Source organism: Anopheles moucheti, chromosome 3, assembly GCF_943734755.1.
Source record: "Anopheles moucheti chromosome 3, idAnoMoucSN_F20_07, whole genome shotgun sequence".
NCBI lineage: Eukaryota > Metazoa > Arthropoda > Insecta > Diptera > Culicidae > Anopheles > Anopheles moucheti.
Window position 1 is genome coordinate 63,340,020 of NC_069141.1, and position 19,724 is coordinate 63,359,743.

Here is a 19,724-nt window from a genome sequence, read left to right on the forward strand (position 1 = left end):
TTCTTCAAAGTCACGTTTTCAACCCGGCGAAACCCTGTTCTGCTTCCACGCCAGGGGGAGAGCGTCTGTAATAAAGGAGCCCCAGGGCAAACGCGTGATATCACCACCGCTCGGATTGAAGTAGAAAAGAACAGCAAACACTCGCTTCACGGTTACAAACTAGCTAACGATGTAATGCAACGTTTGTATCATATAAAAGGTAGCAAAAAAGGTACAGTAAGAGTGTAATAATAGTGTGCTTTCATTTTCCTTATGGCTAGCATATTGACCTGCATGCATACATGGGTAAAATTGGGGCGGATTCTGATTGCTGACGACTGGCACCACGTAACATGCGGCACGCGTCCAACGTAATCACATTGCTGCGGGAATTATCTGTATCTGCTCCGTCACTACTTCATCCGTCGACAGATCATTTCGTCGATGCTACGTATGCATTCACGGAACTCCAGCACCCGCAACATATCGATAAGCCGATCCATATTCAGCTGTTGCATCTGCAAAAACAAAAACCATACGAAAAATAATGTACCGTTCGCCTATTCGGTGTCCACTGCAAGTGCAAACCGGGTTCTTACCTCGTAATAACCGAGCAGCATCCGTGCCGGGCTTGATACCTGCTCCCAAACGGTGAAGAACGCATGAAAATCAAGCAACGAACCCAGCGCGCGCCAACTGTCGTCCTCGTTCAAATGTTTACACAGCTCATCCAGGCACTGGTCATCGAACAGTGTGCTCGTAGCGGATGAATCTTTATGATCGGCAACGCCATCCGATCGTTTAGTCGCTTTACGCTGTGGTTCAGCTTCCGGTTCGTGTTCCTCTAGCAACCGTGCTATGTGGGCACGGTCGCAGGTAAGGTTGATCGAATCTAGCACGCGGCCATTTTCTTCCTTCATGGAAGCCAGTGCTTCTTTCGCATCAATTTCTTCCTCCTCTTCCTTGTCATCTTCGTCGTCTTCTTCCTCCTCATCGTCTGCGTCTTCATCAACATCCTCTTCCGGATCATGGCCGCCATCTGCCGCTCCATTCCGGGACACCTTGGCAGCCTTTTGCAAACCATCCGGATAGTAGTGCAGCAATTCCCGCACGATCAGCTTGTTGTTTCCCTGACCGGTATGGCTTTTAGCGTCGGCCAACTGTAATGGGGTATAGCCGGCGTTGTTCTGCTCTTCGCCCAGCTCGTGTTTTACATGTTCCAGTATGTAGTTTACGATATCGAGCGCATCCTATCGGAAGAAAATAAAATAATAAATAAGTACCGAAGCACACGCGATAAAAGCAAAACGTTTCTCTCCTCCCTACGCACATTGTCCACCGCAATGTGTAAGATGTTATTGCCATGCTTGAGGTCCTTCTCGCAAACCGACGCACCAGCGTCGATCAAGATACGCGTAATTTTCAGATTTCGAGTAAATACGGCAGCCTGCAAAGCGGTGTAACCGTCGTCATTTGTACAATCCAGCCGAGAAACTCGTGTCTTTCCGCGTCGCAACAGCAACCGTACCATATCCGGCACATTCTCTACCACCGCCCGGTGCAGCGCCGTATTGCCACGGTAATCACAAAAGTTAAGCTTAGCGCCGGCGTTTAGCAACGCCTCCACAATCGGTCCGTTGTTGGTGGAAACCGCAAGATGTAGGGCCGTTTCGTTGCGATCATTCGGCAGGTCCAACAGTTCGCCCGTTAGCCGAAACTCATCCAACAGTTCGATCAACTTGCATGCAATCGTCGTATCATTGCGCTGTATGGCCGCGTGCAAACAGCTGGAGAGGGAAAAAAAACGGAAAAAACAGAGAACAAACAAACCAATGTTTAATGGATGCTGCTTGGCTAGTTACGGCAAACGTTAAAACAGGAATTCTAACAATTCCACGATGTTGTACCTTGCGTCGGAGGGGGGGAGGGGAACGTGAGGGGCGAGTGGAATCACATGTCTGAAGGAAGGCACGTCTAAGGGAAGGCATAAATCTCATCGTCAATAATTATACAGCATATCATTAGCTTCATACGGACAAGCATCAAGCGATCCAGTTCCGGAGGTTCGGACAATTTTCCCAACTTGTTGGACTGTACATCGCTACAGGCTGTCTGGAAACCTTGAAATTCCAGTCCAGCACACCTCAACTGTCTTCAAGGCAGCTAATTGGAAAACCCAAACATGGCGGGATGTTTGCAAATAATAGAAAACACCCAAAGACACACACCTTTCGGTTTCAAATGCCAACAAAACCCGTCATATGACAGGTATACTACGGATATACTGGAGGTATACTATTGTTATATTTCTCATTCGGAATTCCAACTAAGCATTACAGTTCCAACTGTTTTGGAGATATAGTCACACACATACATTTGTACACACAACAACCTTTGAAAAGCGAATAATTTATTTACATTTATAAAAGCTGCATATTCCGAGCAGTGATGGGTGACATAGCGCAGTAAACGCTATTTAGTCACCACCCATGCTCCTCATAATGGCTACTCCACGGCTGAGGTTCGAACCTAAACCACACCACACACAAACACACGCACAAGTGAGAGAGAATGTGGAGGAGAGAAAGAGAGAGAGAGAGAGAGGAAATGCCCCGATTAGGCCATGGAACGATCGTGCAAAAAGGGATGTCGGTCCTGAATGACGATCGAGAGATTGTGGGATACGGATACGGATTTGTGGGTGGAATTGGCATTGGCACAACTTACTTGAGCTGCTGCTGATTAGCGGCGGTCCAGTGGGAAGCCAGCAGCTGCCGTGACCGGGTAACGTCACCAGCGAACAGCTTAATCAACGCCAACAGCTTCCGCAACATCTCACCCTGCCGGACATCGTCCCCGGATGCGACCAGTTCGGCAATTGCCCGGCCCAGTACGCTCTCCGTGTCACCGGCCGTTTCCGCGTCCGTTTCGAGCTTTACCAAATCCTGCTGGTTGCCAATCTCCTGGATAAGCTTGTTGAATTCTGAAAGCGCATACAGCATTAAAACACACCCCGTAAGCTGCGTGCGAATGGTGCGAGAGTCTAACAGTGCTTACCTTCCGAGTTGCAGGGAAAATCGCTTGAATCAAACGCTACGTCCGACGCGATCGTTGTTGGAATGTTCAGTATCTCCTGTATGATGCTCGCCTTGGTCAGCTCCTTGCTGATTGTGGTCGTCGAACCGATTCCGCTCATAATGTCCTGATGATGATGATGTGACGTTTGATGTCCCGTGGTCGACGTGGTGATTGCCGTCGTTGTGGATGGTTCATGACCCTCCGGAATGGTACCGTCATGGTTGGCCAACATTGGGAAGGGTTGATGCAAGGGTGGCAAGCGAGTAGTCGAACCAGGCGCACTCCCACCACCACCACCTCCAGCCGGACCAACCGATGCATTCGGATCGTTCGGGATAACTGTCGGAATTTCGGACGATATGTTTCCGGAGCTGATGCGAAGACGCTTACGGGATCCGCTACCACTGCTACCGGGCACCATCATGCCGGGCCGAGGTTTATACTTAAACAGCACCGATTCGCTCTGGCAGCGATCGCGCGGCCGGAACAGTTGCATGTGCACCTCGACCGGTTCCGTAATGTCCTTGTTGCGGTACGGTGGCGTTTTGAAAGCGATCGCATACTGATGGTGTACGTCCGCTTCAGAAAAAATGGCCTTCTCCTCCCACACCTCCCGATCGTACTCGTCCAGCTCGTAAAACCGAATCTGTATGTTATCTAGACGGAAGCATAAAAAGCAGTCCTTTAGAACTAAAGCTCGCCTAAGGCAGCAATCGATCACACTTACTTTTGCAAACCTTCTCCACAAACATAAACACTTCTTCGCCCCCATCCACACCACTTACTGTAGTGCTCAGCCGGCAAATCTTCAGTTCCCCTGTGAGGGCACTTTCTGAAAAAGAAAATACAAGAGCACACAGGTTAGATCCACAATGTCACCTTTCGCGCAGTCACAGCCCCAACTTACTCATATTGTTGATAGCATTGGAGTAGACTGGCTCGCAAAGCGGCACCCAGCTCCCGGTGCCCGGCTCAACGCGATACGCCTGGAAACAGAGGCACACCTGGTTCAGGTTCATCGTGCGCGCCATCGTAGTGGCGTCCTTCTGCATCTGCTGCTCTTCCCGCTCGGTCGGCTCACGGTTTAGCTCGCAGTGCCGATGCTTGCGCAGCTTCTTGTACAACTCTTCGGCGATAAATTTCTTCGCCGTGTGAATAATGCCCATCCCTTGGAAGGTGGCCACATAGTTCCCGGTACCACCGGCGCTGCCGCCCCCATTAGTGGAGTCTCCCGGCGGTCCACCAACGTCCAGCTCGTGCGGATCGATCAGGTCCAGCTCGCCGGACTTTATCACGAGATGGTGCGAATGGGGCGCGCGTCTTTGCGGATCGACCTGGTACAGCGAGCAGCGCACCTTTGCCTCCCCGCTGTAGCCCCGCAGCTCCACCGACGGGAACGTTTTTTTCGCCTTCTCCGTGCGGCTCCCCATCAGGGAACCGTGCGTACCGTGCATCTCCGATTGGTACCGGAAGCGAAACTTGTCCACCGGCTGCTCCAATATCACCAGATGCGGTTCACTGTAGTTCGGTTCCGGTGGGGCAAAAGCTGAAACAAAAAGTAACACCATATCGATCGCGAGATTGTTCACACTTTGAAACACTAACTGCATCTGCTTACCTTCGTTGGATGAGGTCGCGTAGGTGAAGCTGGATGGCATCTGTTCCTGATCCAGGTTCAGCAGCTGGGGAGCATAATAATGCTGCTGTTGAATTTGATGCTGCTGCTGCTGCTGTTGTTGTTGGGGCTGATGCTGTTGTTGGGGCTGGTGATGTTGCTGTTGATAGCCCATACCGGGATAACTCATCGAGCCGGTACTGTTGGACAGGTTAAGATTTTGCAGCGTATAGGAAGCACTGTGATCACTCGCACTGGACTGCGGGGACATGTTGCTGGCACGGCTGTTCGGCGATGCTACCGAAGACGGTGACGATGGCGATGCAGACGATGACGATGGCGAAAGCGCACTGGCATAGGAACGGCCCGTACCGAGCGTATAATGGTGCGATTCTCCAACACTGACCACTGTTCCTGCTGCCGTCGATGGTGCGTCCATCGACAGGATGGTATACTGGTTGGCGGCACCGCCCAGCAGCTGCTGTTGCTCTGGAAATATACGCGAAAAATTGGACAACACATCAAGCGGTGCGAAAACCAATGATTCACGATCCGGCTCTTGAAGGGCACAGCTAAACACCGGGCTGAGATGACTGTGACAACCAAACGGCGACTTCTTTTTGCCGACCGCCGACACAACACTCCCACTCCCCGGGTCTGGAAAACCCGCTAAATGCCCTTCTCCGGTGCCGATTATTGCTGCGCGTTAGGACGGAACTCCCCACGGCAAATGATGAAGCAAGTGGAAGCACGGGAGGAGGCTTGCACGATTAGCCGGTACCTGTTTGCAGTGGATATGGAACGTCCGAATGATGCGGTTGCTGCTGCTGCTGGAGGTGTAGTAAAAGTACATCCAACGCGATAGAACAGTGATCTAGCGACATAATCCCAAACACCTACTACTACTGCTTACTGCTGCTGCATCCTAACCGTATCGGCGCCAACACGCAACTGAATGATCGCCGGTAGCGGACGAGTGTCTCGTAGCTTAACGCCGCGGGCACGCGATCAAGTTTGATGCTCGTTGACAGGCGGAGGGGATTCAAGGTGGGAGGAGGGGCATATAAAATGTACATGAAGGCAAGTCCGCCAGAAAGAGAGAGAGAGAGAGTGAGCGGCGGTTCCCGATTCGACCCACTAACAGCGTCCGAGGTTCGGTCCGACGAAAAAGGGGTTTATGTCAACAGAAAAAGGAAACAGATAAGAACGCTATCGATTTGCGACCTGATAGCTGATACCGATACGGTCCATCCATCTCTTTAGCCTTTCCTCCACTTCCACCCAGGATCTTGCCGTTTAACATGCCCCCCCCCCTCTCCCCCCCCCCCTTCACCCAATCAGCCGGATCTTGCTTGATTTCATTCATTCATGCCAAATCGATATCAGTGCGAGGCGTGAACAAGTATTTCAGTCAATAAATTCGCGATAAGCGTCGTTTGATACGTACCTTCTTACCGTGCCCTTTTTTTTTGACGCACCTCCCGGGTGTGCCGGGTAGGCTTGGACAATAGCTCAACATCAACGTCATCGATACCCGGGTGTACACCGGGATTACACTCGACGTCAGACATCGTTGCCTTGGTTTACCGATTTTATGACGTAACCGGGATTCCATAAATAGTGGCTAGTGGCCGAAATAGCCTGCGGCCTTACCACCGAAATAGCCTTCTAGAGGACGTTCTATATTTAGGGACAGGATGGGAAAGAAAACAAAAAAAGCACACCGGAAAGCGGATGGGCTCGAAGATGACTCACTCCGCGTCTTGCCAGGTAAGTTTGTAAGGTACTTCACGCATCGATGAGTGACATGCAAACCCATTCCAACGGGAAGTATGTCATTTGATCGATGCATTTAATCGATGAGATGGGGGAACACATGGCATGGTGGACGCACAACATAAGATAAATCCTTGCGCAGCATTGCAGTGGATCGTATATGACGTCAAGGCAAAAACATCATGCTGGTTCGAAGAATTATTTTAATCAACCGGTCCAAAATCACACGTTAGTTACCATCTTCCGTTTGAGCGAGCTTGTTGAAGAGAAAAAAAAAGTTACCCCCAAAATTAACGTCATTTGCGCCGATTCCTCCAATATTTAGCAGAACCGGTTGCATTGACCCGGTACCGGTACCGAACGGTGGGATCTGATTTTGCATATGGCCATGAAAGACCATCGCAGAAACAATAAAACTCTCGTGATCTCGTACGTGGAATGACGTCGAGGGGTTTCAGCATCCAGGGGCACCGGGCATACGGGTCCCGGTTGGGCGTACTAGGTGAAAAGAAAAATTCAAACCTTAATCTCCACGGGATAAAGGACGCAGCGTGGATTTGCCGGTAATCAGCGAAACGATTAGAGTGGCATACCGAAACGCCGATAGCCTCGCGTGACCTTCAGCTGGCTTATAATCGTTCTATTAATAACAATATTAACCATTTCGGTTGGTAGCATATTGCTGATTTGCTTGTAATCGTCAAACAATCCGATTTTTGTATTTCTAACATTTGTTCTTGAAATATTCTGCTGACTACCATTCAAGTAAGCTGAAAGGGTGTCCAGGTGGGTGGGTGGGTGTAATCTTCCATTGGTTTGATTCGGTTTGACGCAGATCAAGACCGTGCCCTACCGACCGCCAGATAATACAGCTCATTGGCGTCATTCTGGATACTTTCTTACAGAAACCTGTCCCGTGACGTAAAATAGAACTTCAAACTTAACCAGTTAATCGGACCATCAATATAGAGAATATGCAAAATACCTGGATTGATTTATTCGTTAATAAACTGTTATTTATTCTTTTACATAGCACTTTTTTGTCTTGAAAGAAATTATGAAAACGTTTCCTAATGTACTCCGTATATTACGCAAATCACCTAATTTTGACAATTCGGGTAATTTTGTAAGTGGAATTCATTTTTTTGTATTTGCCAAAATTTGAATTTAAAAGAAAACACGTTACATTGTACTAATATAAAAATTACTTTTGATAAAATTTTGCTCTAATTGTCAAAATGGCATCGCAAAGGTGAAAACAAGCATTCGATACTCGGAATACTAAATAAAAAAGATATTGTAAAGGAAATTCGACTTGCGCGAATTTCTCTGGCACACATTATTCGCCTGAATGCGGGAAAAGACTGTAAACCGAAGTTGCAGCAATAATAAAAACGTTAAGTTAAATTCAATTCACCGGCTTATTACCCAAAAATAAAAGATCATAATAACAATACGTTTTAATGTACATCTCATTGCAAATTATTGTTGTTTTCTTATAAAAAGAGAAGAAAGTAACGCAATGGGAATTACACAAATTTCTGTTTCTAATAAATTCGTTGTTGCGCCTTTTTTTTAAATTAAACAACGCATGACTCAACCGGTGCGTATTTTCCCCGCCATTAGCAAGAGCACGTGCTTGCGAGCAGCGTAATAATAAAAAGTAAACAAAACAGAACATATTAAGGGCCATTATTTCACTATTAATTTTACACACATAGTATAAGAGTGAAATCGAACATAGATCTATCACATCTATAACAACTTTGTCGTTACCTTTCGCGCCTAAAATGCCTACCAGTAGTTGATTAACGACACTCTTACGATAAACCACGTAAACAATGGTGCAGATTACTACAACCGCACCGTATAACAACCGGCACACGACACACATCGCCTGGTATCTTCGTGTTGTCGTGAAGGTGTCCATACCTCCAACGGCAGCGAAGGCAAAAGCAAACGAACAACCGGTTCGACATTGACAACGATGACGACATTCTTTGCCAGCTCCATCGACCCCATCGTCACCAAAAATTGTCCCACGCGGCAAATGGAGCCTGTGGAGCGTAACGAAAAGCGTGCGTAGAAACGATCTGAAGAGGACATTCCACTATGGCACGGGTGGTTTGGCAGTTTGGACAACTTGGAGTAAAGGTATAAAGATTCTTTGCCGATTTTGGATAGATATTCATGGTGTATTAAATACAGTCGAACATCGTCTTTATTCTGCTTTTGAGGAGCACAAACAAATTGAGATTCTGATGAACAAAATAAATTCCAAGACTGAGTCAAGAGGCTTCATAAGTCCCTGTCGCTACGTCTCTTGCTCCGGAGTAGTATTTCGAGAAACAAATAAAGTTTTCTTTTGAATTTTTTAAGTGCTTGATTTGCTCACTGTCAGCCAGGATTATGATAGATAACAAATAATAGAATGTAACAGTAGTGATATGGGAATTATTTCTGGGGTCATATAGGAGCGATGACATAGTGTAGTTGGTAATGAACGACTTTTTCTGCATTATTGGCACAACAACCTCAAGAGGTACGTACGGTACCGCGTACTTAGGATTGGTCCGGATGGGATTTTAGTCCGGCCCTGTTGTGTAAAGACCGCACTACCAATACACCACCGATCTTTATATGAACGAACAATGAACGAGACGAAATCTCTTGATTCGAATCTCTTGACGAATTCATGAATCGTTTTCTGATTTGGAAGACTCACTAAAGATTCATTCAGATGATTTTTTTCGTGACTCTTTTCACATTTGTCAAACATAACACTAATTTTTCCTTTTACTAAGCTAAGCATTTTCCCATCAAACATTGAATGAGACGTTTGGACAGAGTCTCTCAAATGTGGTTGCCGCCACAACTGGGATTGCTGTAACTTTAAACGTTCTATTTCATGTCATATTCATGCAGAAGTCTATCGAGAACCTCAGGGCGTATTTCATGATTCAGATCAATCTTCAATACGTTCTGACATAGGCTTAGAAATTGTAGACCACTTCTGAGATGTGATCACCATAGATGTCTTAGAAGAACTTCCTGGCAAAACCCGTAAACCCCCGGGTATTGTACATTTCAACCATCCAATAGAGTTTCTTTTAAAAATAATCTATTCTAAAAGGCTCGATCATCGCTGTTGTTCTATGGTTAATGCGTTCTAAATATGATCGACGAGACTTAGCCGATGATTGCACATTAAATTCGCCTACAGTTTGATTCAACTATTTTCTATTGCCTTGATTTCTTTTTGTAGATAGCCATCTTTAACATTGTAATTCATTATTTACAATAACAACTACGTACTAAAATTGCAACAAATCTAACTCTGTCCGCTACACAGATAATATTATGTCCAAGCGATTGCACTGATCGAGCCCGCTATGTTCGCAGTGGTCGAAGATGCATCACACACTAGCCGATCGTAGCAATCGCCAGCCAGGACTGTGGAGCATGATCGCGGAGGCTGGACAATCAGCGGTCGGGGGCAAAGAGTTTGGGAATTCCCCATTCCGTCCCGAAAAACAAGATCTCTTCTCGTGACGCCCGCAAACGTGCTGAACTGGGTGCGTGTGTGTGCAGTGGTGTGACCACCACTACTTGGGGCTGGGGCTTTCCCAGCAGTGATCGCACGTACCGGTTTATTCCCCACCCGACGGCAATTGCACACACATGCGGCGAGCACGAACCCCGCGCACAGAAACCCGCGCGTGCATTGGTGGCGAGTTTCGCATACATAATGACAACCCAATCAACCCCCAACGGCCTGCGGGGACGACCGGACTCGGGGGGCGAGGGTGTCTATTTCGTATGCGACGAATGATTGAGGGTGATAATAAAATAGGCAACAAAGACGCTCGATCGCGATTGATCGTGGTGCTCACAACCACGATGTGGCTTACACGTCATTCTTTCGGATGATGGAGCTGTGATTCATACCATCCCGGGGTATGCTGGACATTCACACAAACGAAAAAACAAGACACAAAAACTCCAGCAGAATGGCACGGCATCTTCAACAAGGTCATTACCGGAACAAACTTTTTGATGTTTCGCTTTTCAACCCCTATCACGTACGAACGTCAAACACACACAAACACAGAGGGATAGCGACGGAATTCAACGCGTGCTGCGACCGGTGCTATGGTTACTAGGCTTACTACTACCATCACTTACCGTACATCTCATGACGATAGCTGTCCAAATTCAGCAGCGTCGACATTGTGGACCCACCGTTGTGTGTATCCGGTCACACACAGGAAGAGTACAAATAAACAAAAGATTTCGCGGCAACGGTGCACTAATCACTACTAACACACGGGATTATAACGCACACAACCCTTACAAAGTCACTGCTGTAGCACAGGTTTCACTTATCACAACCCTAGAATTAGAACGAAAAGTTAGAGAGAAACACGCACACACAAAAACAACGCACTTTAGATAAAGAATTGCACTCTTTGCACTGTTTCTTTGCTGTTTGCTGTTTTATTTGCTGATAAAATATTCGTCTACGGCTGCAACAGGTGTGTTCCTGCACTTAGCTGCAAAGGGGCATGGGCAAACAACCAGCGAAACTGCAACGCAAACTGATACGCCGGAACATCTATATCACTTCAAGGACACCCAACCAATTTGTTTACACTTCTTCGAGAACTTCACCCTCCACCATTCCTCAGTTGCAAGCTGTACTGAGAACTGCATAAACGCATAATTTTTACAACATAATTCCGAATACCATCCACACCACTAACTGTCACGAATCGGTGGGGATGGGGTTGGTGGGTGCGCCCAGTCCTCCTTATCGGAGTACAAACTGTGGTGATAGCGCCGGAACACACAAATCAAACAGCGCACACACAACACTTGCACCGCAGACGCCACACAATTAATTGCGCTTTTTTTTAACCAATCGGCCGGCAATGAAGCACACCGTACACCACAATGTTTGCCAACATACGGAGATGGGTCACCACACCGCACACTTGATGCTTTCGCTTCGCCACAGGGCCGATGAGACACTGTCGCAGTTCGCGGTACTGGAGAGACGCAATAGCACCGGCCGTACGTGTTTGGGTGTACGCAACCGCTTCGCGAGGCTCACATTGGTAAACTGTGCGCTGCGCTTCACACTGGCAATCTCGCCAGTGCGCGTTGTTGCTTTGCGTTTGCTTCACCATATGGGTGTGCGCGTCGGTGTGAGTGCAGGGAGATAAACCACCAACCCCAAACCTACAGCTGGGCAGCATCCGTTTTGCACAGGGGTTCGCAAACACAACATCAACACTCACGGAAGGCATGCGGCAGGTTTGGTGCAGTGCGACGTTACTTACACCCCAAAAATTAGGGGAGAAAAACCAAACCAACGCGGGCGAAAGAAAGATACCGAATGTGTGTTACCACAGCAACGATCGGGCGGAAACAAAGGAGCAACAATGTTCCGGGAATGATTTGGAGTGGGAGAGCGAATGGTGCTTTCTAGCTCAACCCCCCAACCCTTAAAAACCGCCCTGTCACAATCCTTTCTTATACCCGAGATATCGCTGGAACTGTCTGACAGGCGGTCACTATGTTTTGTTCTGTGTGATTCCCCGTTTCCTGGAACGCTTTTGTTGTTTTCGGACGTATCGCACAGAAAGGGAGAGCAAGAGAGATAGCGAGACCGCGAAGCAACAGGTGAGCGTACGATAAGCATATGAATGGGTGTGTGAGTGAGTGTGTATGCATTTATAAAATGATATTCTAATCAACACGCACCAGCGACCATTCGCGAACGGACCGACTCGATCGATGCGTCACACATTTCGTAGTACAAATCACAAACACCAACGTACCGATGGGAATGTGGATGGCAAGATGCAGCAGACATGCAACTGCATTCGCTAGAAATGCCCCTCTAGAACAAAAACCAGTTCGATTGAAGTAGGCTGTGAACACGTGTACTTAGTAAACGCCGTGATTCCTGTTGTGCCTGTTTTTATTGTCCCTTCGATAGTGGCTCTCAGAAGCAATAAATAAAAGGTCACAAAACCTCACGATTCTACAACCTCGCGGCACGTGAGTGTTGTAAGGAAATATAAATGAATCGTTTAAACAAGCGACTCAGCGAAACAGCTGGTATCAAATGTTGTTGGACAATCTTTTTTTTTAGCAATACGAAATGGAACTGCACACAAACCGTCGGTGTCATCATCAATCGCGACCGGTTACAGTACAAGACAATTCGTGCGCTTATCAAGTTTTCCGCCATACGGTGCACGGTGGCAAAGTCCATACCCGGGGCTAGAGAAGGGGTGCCCGATAATAGTGTCGTTACACCTTTTAACGACCATTTCCATACGGCATTCCGATGGTTGATGGGTGATATATGTGTGTTGAAGTGTCGCTTCAGATGAAGGCAGCGTGCATTTCACCGTGAACTTATTTTGTTTTAAAAACATTCATAATAAATTATACTAATACTAATACTAATTATACTAATTTGTATGTATTTGTAAATAAAATACTTCAGGTGTATTTTATGTTCTTTGTAAATTCCTTCGAATGTATATTCCTCACATGTTCGTTTTTGTTTCATTACAGTTCTACAAATCGATTCATTTTGCTCATGAATTGAAATCAGTCCTACTCAAATGATTTTAAAATTGACCCTCAACATTCTTAACAAAAAACTAAACTTATTTTTATATGTAATTTGTGAAACGGTTACTTGAGAGCTGTTATATTCTGACAGTCTCTATAATTGGGAACCACATATACCAACGAATTCTCTTTTGTTTAAGAGGCATTTATAAGCTGTAAAGTAATAATCGATAACATAAAAAATATGGCGAAGAATATACGAAACTGTACAATAGTATCAATATCCTACAGTACATTCAATAAGTGGTATAACAAATTGATTAAAATATACCACTGTTACAAAATGCTAACTTTTCATTCGGAATGGTTAATCCACTCTGCAAACCACAAACAACCTACAGCCACGGTGTAAAGGATGAAACACACACGGAATTGCGTCGCTTCATGGGCATCTTTGGCAATAGCGGATCTCCTAAGATTTCGGCATTCGGTATATTATTTATCTTGTGCCATTCCACCGTATTGTTGTACATCATATCGATGCGTAAACTATTTAATACTTTTTGGAGCCGCCTTTTGCGCAACGCCTGTTCCGCATCGGCGGGTTTCATCGTCGTCGTCTTTTTCGTTGAACCAGTACTGTTGCGTTTTGGAGTGTCATTATTCGGTGTTGTTAATTTGTTTTCTTTCTTTTTGGACACTTTTGGTTGCCTTCTCGTGTGGTCCTTTCGCGAACCTTTCCCGGAACCGTGTTGTTTTACATTACTAATCCTTTTACGTTTCCGTGGGGATTTCGGTTGTTTCCGCTGACCCTTGGATTGTACCGATGGAATGGTTGTCAATGTGGTGGAATGTTGTGTATCGAACATTTCTTCGTTAGTTTTTGTCCACTGTAAGGATATCACCTCCTTTTTTACGATGTCTTGCAGGTAAGCTTCGTCTTCTGCGGGATTGATAATGTCTTTTTGTACGCAAACCATCCCATTATTGTGTAACGCCTGAGGTAGAATGATCGACGCATTTTCATCTTCTACAGCTGTCCATGAATCGACATTTTGCTCAGTGATTTGTGTTGGTTCTATGCTAATTTCGTCTTTCATCATCATTGTTTCCGGTGCTGTTTCGTCGTTGGCGACGTCGTCGTTTTCACCGTTGGTCAGCGTATTTGGAACCTCGGGCGAGGGTTCACTTATTTCATAGCTTTGCCGCAGCTTACTGTCCGATTCGACGGCGAGCAGTTTAAAACGATAGGCCACGTTCAGCTGTACTATGCACAGCTCGCATATATGCAATGGTAAACCATCAGTTTCGTGCACCTAGAAAGTAAACGGCTTGTGTTAGTGGAAGTAAAAACCTGCTTTACAAAAGAAGAACCAGTCTTACCTCTAGTTGTGTCACGTATTGCAACTTTTCTTGTATGCGGTTGATCGATGCGACTGTACACATTTCATCTTGGACAACGGCTTTACTGAAAATGTCCCACGTACCTTCAGCCAGACAAACACGACATACATATTTCAACTGGAACATCCTGCTCACAAAAACTGTAGAACTTCTAGAGATCACCGGATGGAAGCTCACTTCGAATTATGACTTAAACTTCCACAGTGCTTGTCCACGTCCTCAAAACATAAATTATTCTTATTAAGTAATGGTTAAAATAGGAGGAAACTCATATGAAGCGTCGCGTTGTAGCGTTTGTAAACAAATAATTTGACATTCAATACATGGCTATGGAGGGCGCTCCAGTTTGCTCTGTTGTCAATTCTTTGCTCATGTGAGCCACACAATCGCACTATATGTACATGAAATTGAATCAAATTGTAGCACAATATCCATTTAATTATTTAATTTATTTCTTTTAAGTTTAATATCTGTGCAAGAATAAAAGAGTCAAACAGTTGACTGGCGCTTTTGCAACGAATCAGCTGTTATTTACTTGAAAATTTAAGCGTGCATCGGATTTTCTATCCTTCATGTAACGCACGTTACTGTCAGTGAAGTAACGTATCTATACGAAAGGTTCGTTGTGTTGTCGAAAAACGTTGAGCGCCATATTAACAAACCCTCTATCGAACAAACCAATGAGGATGTTAATTGTGTTATAAATACAACAATCCATAAAAATCACCCGTCATTACCTTCAAAAGACAGGTTTGCAAAGAAACAATAAAATACGAGGTTCCATAAACAAGACGTTTCTTCTGTTCGGATTTGTTCATATGGCACCAAGTAAACAGTTCCATCCTAGTAGGTTAAACTTCGGGAAATCGCTTAAACGCCAAGAGAATATGTCAAACATTATGATAATCCTGGCTGCTAGTGAATTGGGAAGCTGTTATTTGGTGGTCAAGGCGAAGTAATCATATCCGGTGTCAGAATGTCCGCGCCGCGCTGGATACACTGCAACATTTGCCTTCATCTTTTGTCGAGAAAGGAGCGAAAGTTTTACCATCTATCCTGCCGTCATGTGCTTTGTAGGCAATGTATGGGCAAAACGAGTAGGTAGCACAGATAGATTTGGGAGACACGGATGGATTTGAGTGTGATGTGATAGTGCTTAAACATTTTATGCATGTTTGATATTACAGATCGAGGAACAATATGTCCGGTGTGCAACAAACCGTTGGAACGCTTCACCGAGCTTAGTAATCAGGTGAGAAGGTAATCCGATAGTTGATGCGATCCCCGGTAATCCAAACCTCCTCAACACTCCTTTCAGATGGACCGCAAAGAAAAGATGTTGTACGATTCTGGCTCGTTGAAATTGCTTAGTGTTGCCTATCAAAGTGTCATATTCCAGCACAAACAACGACAAAATATGATCAGAGGAATTCTGCGCTGCGTATGTGTATGGATGTTGCTGCAAAAAAAGCTGTTCAATTATCATCACATTGCCTTTTTGTGTTTCTTCTCTACCATGCAGCGTAAAGCAATAGTACAGATGAAGGATATGGAAGACTCCCTGCGACAGAAAATAGTGGAAACTCAACGGCGGTACGAAAAGTTTCGCACCTACCGTCGGAATCTGCAGGAAACGCTCCGTCAAATATCACCCCGTTACGGAAATGGTCCATTGATGGGCGCTAGCGGACGGACTGCAATACCGCAGATAGCAAATCGCCCGACAGCACTGTCCAATCGCGATTGCGATCCGGACAGTCGCCGATACGATCGAAAGCGAACAACTACGACGGTATCTTCGAATGTGATTAACTTTGATACACCTTCTCTTACGATGCGACCAACTGCGACGGTATCCTCGAATGTGGTTAGCTTTGATACACCTTCCCTTACGATGCGACCAACTTCGACGTTATCTTCGAACGTGGTTAGCTTTGATACACCTTCGCTCACGAACCGACCATCGCACAAAGTTCCCTTTAATACACCTTCGCTCACGAACCGACCTTCATCAATTCTGGAGGGTAGTTTTACACGGCAACACGTAACAATGGTAAGAGTGTTGATATGACGCAAACTGTACAAACTATTATAATATTTCATCTCTTGTAGATGCACTCACAACCCAGCAATACTGGACACTTAATGGAAGTAAATGATAAAATTGGAGGAACTAGTATGAATGCGTTGGCGAATGATTCAGGCATTTCCGGCATGCAAACACCTTCATCAAACTTTAGTTATGGTGCCAACTCTATAATAGGTGGACATCGACATGGTCGTCAGCACACTCCATCAACGCCAGCAAGGTATCATGCCGGGGGTGTATCCTTTCTGGATGATCAAATGATGTCGTCCATCAAACGACGGCTTTGAAACATAATTCGTACACCAACGGAGTTTGTTGCATATTCCGTACTTTCTATATAGTCTTAAATATTCACTGTCTTTATTACAATGTTTCCATTAGCGTCTTTTGTCGGAATATATCATGCACCATCGTCATATGCTCTATCTCGTCCTCCCTTTGGTGTCCTTTGGTGCAATAACCGTTGGGTTGTTTAATCTTGTGTTACTGGTATTACTCACATCCCAAAGCGAAATGTTCTATTACCCCAAATTCTCACACATGGCCATTTCTGGTTTAATTTTACCATGTAGCCGGATAGTCAATCTTTACTACGGGGGAATGGTCCGGTCTGTGCATAACAAGACCAGCGTCGTTGGCATTACGCCACCGGACCGTCCCACATTCCCAAATGACCAGCATTTTTAATTTCTGTTAGCACAACGATTTCCAAAATTTGCATTATAATTTTGTGTGAATTTTAAGTGAGAATGTAGCGTAATTAAGTGAAACTAATGGTATTATTTGTTGCATGTTTGTAATGTACCATGCCGTTGTTATTAGCTGCCGATAAATTCATTAATGAAAGCTGATAATGTCTGTGGTTCTATTCGTGTGGTTAACCTTTTAAACCTTTTAAGATTATTCACTGTTTTTAAAGTTGTCGCAACAATGAACGGTCCGAAAAGTCGTGCAAAAGAAGATTTGTTATCTCTTTAATATATTTTTGTTTTATTTTTATAACGAAACATTCAATATAAGTAAGAAAGATCACGATCATGTGGGGTCTACATTGTTGAGGATAAAAAATCATCCGCTCTTTACTGGTGTTATTATCCAATAAAATTTGTATTCCTTTACGAATATTATTGAAAACTTAAAGATAATAAAATAGTTAGCTGATAACGGATTGTAATAACCACCCTGTAACATTTCTGCTGTAACGGTTCTTCTCCTGTATGCTATTATCGTGTGCGTGCTTATCAGTACATGGAGAACTTTATGGAACGAATGCGTGACATCTATCTCACTTGCACCAGCGATCGCTCTCACGGATTTGATAGTATGCGGTGGTGTTAGCCAATGTATTAGAAGATCGGAACAGCTATACGCTCACTGGAGGGGAATTGATGTCTTCTCCTGAAAAACATTTTCTCTTGGTGTCCGAAATCGAAAATCGGTTCGTTTGTATGGAATTTCGCATCTACCGACATGCAGTTTGAGAGTCACGCGTACAAAAATTGCACCAGTGCTGCGTTTCATGTAACAAGAGAGCATCCAAATCAAAAGGTGATATTTAACCGGATGATCATCCACTATAGGGTGATTGAAAACAAATGTTAGCACAACGATTTTAAAAATTTGCATTTTAATTTTGTGTGGATTTTAAGTGAGAATGTAGCGAAATTGAGTTTCACTAATGGTATTATTTGTTGCATGTTTGTAAACTATCATGCGGTTGTTATTAGCTGCCGGTAAATAGAATAATGAATGCTGATAATGTCTGTGGTTCTATTCGTGTGGTTTTATTTAAATTTTAAGAGTATTCACTGTTTTGAAAATTGTCTCAACAATGAACGGTCTAAAAAAACGAGCAAAAGAAGATTTGTTATTTTGCAACATATTTTTGTTTTATTTTTATAACTAAACATTCAATATAAGTAAGAAAGATTACGATCATGTGGGGTCTACATTGTTGAGGATGAAAAATAAAACGTAAAGACAATAAAATAGTTAGCTGATAACAGATTGTAATAACCACCTTGTAACAGTTCTGCTATAACGGTACTTTTCCTGTACTAGCTAATCGGCCCGGTTGCAGGGCTATGCAACAGAATACCGTTGTGTGCGTAAACTCAAAGATGTTTAAATGAGGTTTTCATCCCAATTGGTGAACGTTGATTTTATTTCATTTAGTTTAATAATTTGTCTCAACAATTCCGCAAAGCATATTCCAAGTCACATAGACCTATTGTTGTTATTTTAGGGTTTTACAGATATTGAGCCTTAGCGGCTTCATGAATAGCAATAACATGAAATGTATCTTAAAAATATACGACACGTCCTGTTTGCGTTCTGCTCCCACCTGGACTGTGATGCTCATATGCGACATATCATTTTAACATGAGTACTCTAAATTACCCTTAAGCAGGTTCTAAGAATCTTGCGTTACATTATACCCCTATCCCTTCTCCTGCTTTGCGTACGCACTGCACATAATTTCGTCGAAAGTCGACGTCTTTCACAATTGGAAAACTACAACTGATTGCATATGTCGAAGGTCAAGTAGGTATTCCCATTCATGTACCACTGGTTACACATGAGTTTTTCTGACTTCTTCTACCGATACAGTATATATGAGTCGAACCTTTCCATTAACAGGCACATACATGTTTAGATTTCATACGGTGCCATTTTATCAGATGTGCCTGGTAATATATTTGGTAGCGGCCTCAGTCTTCGTTTCCAGATACAATAATCCAGGTGACGGGTAAATAAAGTTAAAAAAGCCCAGATTTAGCAGGCCTAGATCCATTGATTTTCCGCTCGGTATGTGTTATAGATTATTGAAGCACAGGCGATCTGCAAAAAACAATATTTACCCTACAAAAATCGTCTCGTCTCGTAAAAACTCCATACATTGACGGCAACAATTCTGCAATTACAAACCCGAAATATGCGGTGAAGTACAATGATCAAGAAGATGATGGCAGCCAGTTCTCTTGGCTGGTATGATTTGAACAACTGACGGTTGTTGATTATGATTTAACCAATCCTTTCATACAAAAGATGTTTTCATGCAGTGTATGGCAATATTACGTATTTTGCCTATTTGCATTTGATGGCATCTTGGCCATTGGGACTATGCTGCACAATATTCTGCGTCTCCAGACTCATGGTTGTTCGGTTTGATAAAATTTGCTCTATATAAAC

The 19,724-nt window shown here is 44.5% G+C and overlaps 3 protein-coding genes across 7 annotated transcripts; 1 reads left to right on the top strand and 2 right to left on the bottom strand.

The window, feature by feature from the left end:
- Nucleotides 1–151: 151 nt before the first annotated feature.
- LOC128305558 (nuclear factor NF-kappa-B p110 subunit) lies at nucleotides 152–11,525 on the bottom strand. 3 transcript variants are annotated; one of them, XM_053043061.1, is made up of 10 exons: nucleotides 11,418–11,525; nucleotides 10,634–10,841; nucleotides 4,676–5,161; nucleotides 3,965–4,603; nucleotides 3,785–3,889; nucleotides 3,037–3,714; nucleotides 2,707–2,962; nucleotides 1,310–1,766; nucleotides 579–1,229; nucleotides 152–497 (listed from the first exon to the last, which is right to left on the bottom strand). In XM_053043061.1, exons 2-10 carry the CDS (start codon nucleotides 10,677–10,679, stop codon nucleotides 393–395), a joined length of 3,423 nt encoding a protein of 1,140 aa, XP_052899021.1. In that variant the 5' UTR covers nucleotides 10,680–10,841; nucleotides 11,418–11,525; the 3' UTR covers nucleotides 152–392. The 3 variants fall into 3 exon arrangements, with proteins under 3 accessions (XP_052899021.1, XP_052899022.1, XP_052899020.1); XM_053043062.1 differs by having other exon boundaries at nucleotides 11,391–11,422; XM_053043060.1 differs by lacking the exon at nucleotides 11,418–11,525 and having other exon boundaries at nucleotides 10,634–11,000.
- A 1,423-nt stretch (nucleotides 11,526–12,948) lies between these two features.
- On the bottom strand, nucleotides 12,949–14,722 carry LOC128303684 (uncharacterized). The gene is made up of 2 exons (XM_053040727.1): nucleotides 14,423–14,722; nucleotides 12,949–14,355 (listed from the first exon to the last, which is right to left on the bottom strand). The coding sequence occupies exons 1-2, from the start codon at nucleotides 14,567–14,569 to the stop codon at nucleotides 13,435–13,437; spliced, it is 1,068 nt and encodes a 355-aa protein (XP_052896687.1). The 5' UTR covers nucleotides 14,570–14,722; the 3' UTR covers nucleotides 12,949–13,434.
- Nucleotides 14,723–15,084: 362 nt separating this feature from the next.
- Nucleotides 15,085–16,951, top strand: LOC128303522 (uncharacterized). 3 transcript variants are annotated; one of them, XM_053040505.1, is made up of 5 exons: nucleotides 15,085–15,544; nucleotides 15,631–15,695; nucleotides 15,762–15,890; nucleotides 15,966–16,496; nucleotides 16,556–16,951. In XM_053040505.1, exons 1-5 carry the CDS (start codon nucleotides 15,508–15,510, stop codon nucleotides 16,817–16,819), a joined length of 1,026 nt encoding a protein of 341 aa, XP_052896465.1. In that variant the 5' UTR covers nucleotides 15,085–15,507; the 3' UTR covers nucleotides 16,820–16,951. The 3 variants fall into 3 exon arrangements, with proteins under 3 accessions (XP_052896465.1, XP_052896463.1, XP_052896464.1); XM_053040503.1 differs by having other exon boundaries at nucleotides 15,085–15,540; XM_053040504.1 differs by having other exon boundaries at nucleotides 15,085–15,540; nucleotides 15,762–15,884.
- Nucleotides 16,952–19,724: the final 2,773 nt, after the last annotated feature.